We start from the raw sequence: 7902 nt of genomic DNA on the forward strand, positions 1-7902 counted from the left end.
TTGATATGTATAAAAAAACACATTCACAAAGACATTTTCATTAGACATAGTTATAAAAAAAATATTTTTATTAAACACGTTTACAAAAATACTTCTATTAAACACAATTATAAACAAGAGTTAACAGAAGTTGGTAAAATCCTTATTAGTTAAGTAGCGGGATTGTACTAGTTAATAATAATGTATCCATCTTCAACACTGGTGATCACCATGACAAGAAGCTGCTTTTATTATTAGACTGATAAAGCATGAAGGCTCTACATCATATATATATGTATCTATGAAGACTGAAGAAACAATAATAGACACTAGATAACTAATTTTCTTTAGGAAATAAAACAAAATAAAACAGCATGCAAATGGGAAACAAAAAATTATCACAACAGAACACAGAATGCTGACATATATGATAATGAGACATGCATAAACTTGGATTCCAGTGTACAGGGTTTAGGGTTTTTCCTAATAAATAAACAGCACATAACACCAAAATAATAGTTGGAAGGAGAACCCGCTCAATGCGACTCTGCCTGCACCTCCTTCATCTGCTCCGGCTGTTGCTGCAACCATTGGAAAAAGAAAAGCATATATAGTTTTATGACTGTGTGATGAGTTCACTTCCTAACTGTGATGACGACAAAACAAAATTATATAAACCCATCTTTATAATATAACAATTTATGAAAGGATGCTTAGCTTTATATATATATACACGCATGCATGTGATTATTTTATCTATAAACCCTGTTTCTTAATTTTATATCTCCCTTCTTATTTTTATTTTTTATTTTGTCATGTTGTAGTGAATTAGATCCCTTATTATTAAACCGGATAATTTTAATGTTTGTTTGAACAAAGTAAATATGATAATAACTACAATTGGTTCAAAAAGTCCTCAGACTATATCTTTCATAAACACATTAATATCAAATAATTGAAAAATGGGTTCAATAATTCCTAACGATTATACAGATTAAACATTTTGGTCGGTAATAGGCAGGGCAGAACTAGATTGAATTTGAGGGAGGTGCCAAAAACTAATTTTTTAATAGAAAAAAAGTAAAATATTTTTTTATTAAAATATTATTCGTATACTAAAATCAGTTACTAAAATTAGTTATAAATACATATGTATGTGATTTAATTTATTTTTAATGTGTATTTATATTCTAATATATATTTTATACTAATGTTTAACTTTGATGATTAATTTTAATGTACATATAACATAATCTTAAAATTTTTAAGAGAAATTAAACTAAAATTTATATCTAATTTATAAAAAAAAATATGTTTGGGGGGTGACACCCCTTTTGTTGCATAAGGCTCAGCCCCTACTAATAGGTACTATTAGATATGGTATTGACTCACAACTTATATATATAGAATCTAATGCAGTGAAAAAAAATGAACACCAAATACCCTCAAATGTCATCATCTTCTAAAAGCACAGTTTGCATATAAATAAATATAAGAGAAAAAAAAACAGAGAGAGGAAATATACAGTTTAATTTATCTTCGCATTCAACTCTAACCTTTGAGAAGATGCAATGCAAGAACCAAGTACTATATGACTAAGCATTCTTTTCTATTAGACCAATGCAAATGATGCATCAAAAAATTAAACTATTATTACCTTTGGGCTTCACCGACACTGAAGGAGGCGGAGCTGAAAGAGCGTCTGAAAAATAAAGTATTTATTAGAAAAATAATCCTTAAACAAACTATAATATGGGCCTTACAAAGATGAGGAGATTGTTACATACATGATGGTGACTTATATAGTACCTTGGCACAAGGAGACGCTAAGATTGAGGTTACAAGAGCGGACAAATCGGATAGTTTGAGTGGTGTTGGAACCAAAACTCTCAAGGAATGCAGGCGTTAATACAATCTGGCAGAGGCACGCAAGCTGTGTTTGGAATACGTTTTTGAGAGGGTTGCAGCAAGCATTGGGTGGCTTCTTGGAGTTCTTATACTCCACGCATGGTACTAGCTCTGTAGCACAAGCTGGATATGCATTAGTCTGCGCCTCGCCAAACGTAACTACTATCATCAACACCACCGCTATCATCATCATCATCATCAACCTATAGCTATCCATTTTTTAACTCTCTTTAGATCTCTTCTTTTTCTTTTGCTTGTTCTTTCGTTCCCGCTTCACCCTTTATATATAGTTCGTTTTGCTATCCATGATACTCAGTCATTGGTTAGTTTGTCAATAGAACTACATTATAAATATTTAATTCTTTATTTTATACGAGAGGCTGCCAATGTTCAAATGAATTAAATAAATAAATAGGGGAGGTCTTGTTCTGACGTGCGGACTAGCTAGAAAAGAAAATTCGTGTGTCACAAAATATATGTATCACTATCTTGAAACTTGTTTGATATGAAAATATATGATCTCTGGCTAATTGTTGAGAGGAATGGGAACCATTACCGATTTCGTGAGGTCATGCCCGTGCAAATCGAATAATTAAAACTAAATAATAAAAATTGCCCATTGCTGTTAAGTTGACTGCACAAGTTTAGGGGGGCATGTTTAATGAAAATTAAATAATAAAAATTACCCATGCGGAACCTAGCCATTACCTGGCCTAGATACTGCATATACCAGACCTTTATAGCTCTCTAAAACTTTCCCAAAAAGACTTTTAACACTCGAAATCGTTTTAACTAGAACAAGACCCGTTACGCGAATATATATATATATATATATTCTCATATATATATATATATATATATATATATATATATATATATTATTTTTTATTTATATGGATTTTTTTATTGTTATTATTATTTTTTTATACGGAATATTTTTTTTGTTTTGTATTAATGATTCTATTAATTTTATTAGAATACGTAAGAGCACTGAAAATACTAAAAAAATATTAAAATTTATTTATATATTTAAAATAAAATTATAAGATAATATAAAATAATTATTTAAATTCATGTTTTTTTCTGTAATTTTTTATCTAAAAGTGATTTTGAATAATGTAATCCAAACAATATTTAATTTATTATAATCCATTTTAAATAAAAATTACCAAACATAAACTATATTAACTCCCTTTTGATCAAAATGAATTTTATAAAATCAATTTTATACAAATTTCTATTTACGAACGTTAATCCAAACACACACTAACTTGTCAGGATACTATAAAAAACTAACCAAAAAAATGATTAATAAATATTATAAAAATAATTTTAAATACATAAATATGAACACAGATGATAAATAATTTTTTGAAAAGTATATTTTTGAAAGTATGAAAGTTTAATTACATAAAAATATCAATGGTAAACCTTTCAAGATTATATGCAAGATAGTTATTTGTATAATCTCTAGAGTAGTTATCCTTTACTAATTTATGTTTCAAAAATTAAAACTTTTTTTTATCTATATTATCAAAATAATTTGTATTTTTTATTGAATATGATTAAAACATAAATATTAAAATAAAATAACATTAAATAATTACTTTAACTTGAATCAATAAAAAAAATAAACGTTATAAAAACTAAACATAAGTTATAATTTTATCTAACATTATTATTATAGTTATTTGTGTGTTCTACTATAATACTATTCAAGAAAATGCAAAAAAAAAAAATATTGAATTATTAGACATAAAATTGATTGTGATAGTCTAAATTAGTAATAATATTTCTTTCTTATAAAACAAACGGTATAAAAGTAGCTTGACATCTGTTAACTATAGTATAAACTTTTCATTGGTTTTTATTTTGTGAAACAATCTAGCACACCTATCTCTCATCAATTATTTTTAAAAAATGTGATTGTAAAAACAAATGAATAACTAACTTATTTCATGTTTTTCTAAAAAAGAATAAAGATATTTTAATCTAAAATTTAAGATTCAATATATGTGATATTTTTTTTACTAAAAATAGGAAGACCTGCGACCTTTTAGATGAGTATGAAAAGATTATGTCATTTGAGTTATAACTCATTAGTTAATATATATGATGCTTTACATAAAAAAAATTGTTAATTATTATGAAAATCGTTATAAAAATATGAATTGAATAATAAATAAAACATTTAACATTACTAAAAGGAGATTTTAATTGCAAGAGTTATCTTACTACTTATTATGAAAACAGTTATAAGAATTAACATTGAGATTTTAAAAAATATATTTAATTTTATAATAGAATTACATCTAGGGTATGTGTTAATTGCCTCTAATTTAATTAGGTAATCCTAATTTGATTCTATTACTGACGGAAATCATGATTTGATTCAAATTTTAAATTGAAAATTACTCAAAATTAATTAATTACCTCTAATTTAATTCTAATTTTAATTTAACCCCATTATATATATTGTATAAAATATACATTGGCTTCTCGTACTTTTCCAAATCGAATATATCCAGGAAGAAGGTGGGACTGAAATAATGGTATTTTAATTTCCTGGAATCAAAGTATCAAACTTATTTGAAAATAGTTTTTTAAACTTTAAACCAAATATGGAAATATGATATTCCCATCTTAAAATTTTTGGAAATTATTTATAATTTTCCTAACCACACACACCCCTATATTAATATACTAATATGAAAAATTTCTGCCAACGAGTTATAATTCAAATAACATAGTTTTTCATACCCACCTAGAAATCGTGAGTTCGAATTTTTGGAAAAAAAATTATGGCAAAATTCTAAGAAATCTATATATTATTATTTGAAATATATAATTACTTTTGTATCGATTTTTATATAAATAAATAAATAAATAAAATAGATAGATATATAGATTTTAATCAAATTCGTTTAAAAAAAAGAAATTTGGATTTATTACTTATAAGTTCATAATGTTTACAAGCCAAATAAATTTTTATTTTATAAGTATTGTTAAAAAAATTGATTTCCTAAGCAAATGAATCTAATTCCGGATATTTCAATTTTCAAACTTACTCTATTAGATATTCTAAGCTTTTTTTTTTTTTTTTAACTTACTCTAATAGATATTCTAAGCTTTTTTTTTTTTTGTGTATCTTTCATTGGTCCATATATTTATACATGTGCTAGTATGTAATATGAAATGACCCAGCCCATAGCAGAAAGAACCCAATTAGACAATTACCAATTTACGAGATGAACGAAGGTCTTTTTTTTGTAGTGTCGTTTTTGTATGGGGTGAACAGGGTAGTAATTCTAATAGGGAAAACCGGAAAAGGTCCTGGTAGATAGTGGGTAAGACTTAAGAGCTAGGAGAAGAGTTATGTTCTTCCTGGTTTGGGTTTTTCGGGTCGGTCTCTCCGACCCGTGATCCATAAAAAAAAGACAATTACCAATTTACTATGATACCCTTTCCTAATCCATGATTTGAGAGTTGCAACTGGGAAGAAGGGATAATACAGATTGCAGAGCGAGTGTGCTTGGGAAAGAAGGGGATAAGAATGGCAGCCCTTAGCTTTGGCATGGCCACCACTGCTTGGAATCATGGCACTAATACTCATACTCATACTCGTCCTCGAACTCATACTCGCACGCCCACAATTCGATGTATTGGCTGGGTAACTATTCTCTTCCATTTATTGCTTTTTGTTGTAACTTGCAAGTGCCAAGCTTATCTGCTGTTTTGTGGGAAGAAAGGACCCTGAAGGCATCCTTGGGGCACCGCAAACTGGCCACATAGCCAGACTGGAGTTCAAGAGGCGCCTCGAGAGAGATGCCGACGCTCGCGAAGCATTTGACCGTCAGGTCCGTGAAGAGAAACAGCGTCGCCAAGAACTTCGTCAGGTACTCTAATCCTAACTTCATTCCCCCAATCTTCTTTTCTTTTCTTTTTTTTTTTTTTTTTTTTAATCATTTGTTGTTTGTGAACACCTAGTCTCGCATTCCTCCTGACAATCCACAAGAACTAATTGAATACTTACTTGACACGGAAGCTCAGGACATTGAATTCGAGATTGCAAGAATGAGACCCCGGTACAATTTCACAATTTCATTCATCTACATTTCTTGGTTTAGCACATCTGACCTTAATTCACTTTTGTAGATTGAACGAAGAATTCTTTTCGCAACTTAAATCGGAGTTAGGACAGCTTCGATTCGCTGTTAACAAAACTGAGGTTCTCATCTTCTCTTACTTGTATGTTTGTTTGGACGAGCTCGTCAGCTTATTTTACTGTGAGCAGCATTTTCACAGGCCACAGAGGACAGGTTGATTGAGCTGGAGGCTCTGGAGAAAGCCATTCAGGAAGGAATAGGTTTGTTACTTTTTCTTTTGCTTGTTGTGTTGTAGTAACTGCACAAGAGAACAGAGCAATGATGTATAATAATGTTACAGATGCATATGATAAGATGCAAGGTGAGCTTATAAAAGCCAGAGAAAGCCTAACCAAAATTTTGACTTCTAAGGATGTCAAAGCAACTGTATGTATTCTTCGCCATCGTTCACTTAGTTGTACTTTTGTTATCCGAGTTGAACTTGTCAATCTAACTTTTACTTTTTCTTCAATGCAACATCAGTTGCTGCAGATGGTTGAGAGCAGTGAAATTAACAGATCTCTGTTGGCACTTCTTGATGAAAACATAGCCGATGCACATAGGAGTAACCAAGTAAATATATACCAATTGTGTCTCTGAAGAATAATGCTTGTTTTGACATAACATGTTTCCATGTTATTTTGTTGCAGAAACAAGCTGCAGAATATATGGAGAAGCTTCGCGGGGCTCTACTCAAGTACATTACAGTTTAGTGTGCATATCTTTTTTTGTGTTACAAATCCGTGGAAAATATTTGTTGTTGATAATTGTAGTATTTTATTATACAAAAGAATTGTGTTGTAGCAGATTTCTCTAATGGGATATGGTATCAAACAATTGTCAATTTTGAATTACAACTACGGTTGGGTTCTCGTAGTTGATCAAGTATGAAATCTAATTTGAAAACCACTTATGTACTTCATGCTCAAAATCTTCTCGCAATGAATTTCCCTTAATTACTATCAATTTTTTTACTTTGGTTATAGCAACTAGCCAACTACACCATTTTCGTCAGAACAAGTAGACTTCATATAGCAATGTTACCATATTGACTGAATAGGCCAAGTGTGCTGATTTCGTTGAAACCCATTGTAATAGGTTTGTGAACTGGATAAATGTTAATAGAGAAACTTCATTGACAAATAAATAACAAGATTTATGTTATAATAAGGGTAGGCATAAAGGAGGTATGGCTTTTCTTTTTCTCTTTGGTCAAGATGCCATTGCTTTTTCTTCTTTTTTTAAGGTCACTAACTAGGCATGCTAGTAACTGACTGAGGCTGGCCCAATCATGGCTTGATTTGATGCTCGAATTCCGCTTGGTAAGTAGCTGATATGTCGATACAAAATACAAAATAAAATTTAAAAATAAAAAGTAGCTGATATATACTTCCTATCCACAATCATCTAGAATCTCCCATTAGGCCATTACCCATCCAAAAATACAAGAAAAGAAAGAACATTTACTATTAGGCCAAGTTCAGTAGTGAGAGATTTAATCAGTTTCACTGTCACGGGATCAAATCTCAATAACCTTACACTTAACCCAATGTAGTAAACTAAAAAAATTTTGTAGATTGCTCCTTAATGCGCGACTCAAGAGTCCTGCTGCTGCTTTATTGTTAACTGTCTTATAACTTAAGCAAAGCATTTTAACACTGAAATAAAAAATATATATATATTTTACTTCCAAAGTCCAAACAATTTTCCATAACAAAACTACCTTTCACCGCTCAATAAGTTGGGTAAAAGTTAAACAGAATTTCCTTTAGGAAAAGTGGGAAAGCAGTTTAAGAAAAGACAGAGTATAGCCCGGTTACAATAATAATAAAAATAATATAAAGCAAAAGGCATGGGGAAGATACATTAT

At 29.8% G+C, this 7902-nt stretch overlaps 2 protein-coding genes across 2 annotated transcripts; one reads left to right on the top strand and one right to left on the bottom strand.

The window, feature by feature from the left end:
* Window positions 1-462: 462 nt before the first annotated feature.
* LOC107641709 (non-specific lipid transfer protein GPI-anchored 7-like) lies at window positions 463-2132 on the bottom strand. The gene is made up of 3 exons (XM_016345177.3): window positions 1789-2132; window positions 1637-1681; window positions 463-560 (listed from the first exon to the last, which is right to left on the bottom strand). The coding sequence occupies exons 1-3, from the start codon at window positions 2102-2104 to the stop codon at window positions 463-465; spliced, it is 459 nt and encodes a 152-aa protein (XP_016200663.1). The 5' UTR covers window positions 2105-2132.
* Window positions 2133-5361: 3229 nt separating this feature from the next.
* Window positions 5362-6963, top strand: LOC107643023 (dimethylallyl, adenosine tRNA methylthiotransferase). The gene is made up of 8 exons (XM_016346558.3): window positions 5362-5557; window positions 5637-5783; window positions 5875-5972; window positions 6043-6115; window positions 6193-6253; window positions 6334-6419; window positions 6516-6605; window positions 6683-6963. Exons 1-8 carry the CDS (start codon window positions 5441-5443, stop codon window positions 6743-6745), a joined length of 735 nt encoding a protein of 244 aa, XP_016202044.2. The 5' UTR covers window positions 5362-5440; the 3' UTR covers window positions 6746-6963.
* The last annotated feature ends 939 nt before the right edge of the window (window positions 6964-7902 follow it).

Source organism: Arachis ipaensis, chromosome B5 (genome assembly GCF_059453495.1).
Source record: "Arachis ipaensis isolate K30076 ecotype BB chromosome B5, ASM5945349v1, whole genome shotgun sequence".
NCBI classification, from domain to species: domain Eukaryota; kingdom Viridiplantae; phylum Streptophyta; class Magnoliopsida; order Fabales; family Fabaceae; genus Arachis; species Arachis ipaensis.

What these genes read in the sequence shown, in the direction of transcription:
- LOC107641709 (XM_016345177.3), bottom strand. Translation starts at nt 2,104, where the DNA reads ATGGATAGCTATAGGTTGATGATGATGATGATGATAGCGGTGGTGTTG. An exon ending in TAGCGTCTCCTTGTGCCAAG is followed by an intron (nt 1,682 to 1,788) that starts GTACTATATAAG and finishes TTTATTTTTCAG; the next exon opens with ACGCTCTTTCAGCTCCGCCT. An exon ending in AGTGTCGGTGAAGCCCAAAG is followed by an intron (nt 561 to 1,636) that starts GTAATAATAGTT and finishes CAATGGTTGCAG; the next exon opens with CAACAGCCGGAGCAGATGAA.
- LOC107643023 (XM_016346558.3), top strand. Translation starts at nt 5,441, where the DNA reads ATGGCAGCCCTTAGCTTTGGCATGGCCACCACTGCTTGGAATCATGGC. An exon ending in AGCCATTCAGGAAGGAATAG is followed by an intron (nt 6,254 to 6,333) that starts GTTTGTTACTTT and finishes ATAATGTTACAG; the next exon opens with ATGCATATGATAAGATGCAA. An exon ending in ATGCACATAGGAGTAACCAA is followed by an intron (nt 6,606 to 6,682) that starts GTAAATATATAC and finishes ATTTTGTTGCAG; the next exon opens with AAACAAGCTGCAGAATATAT.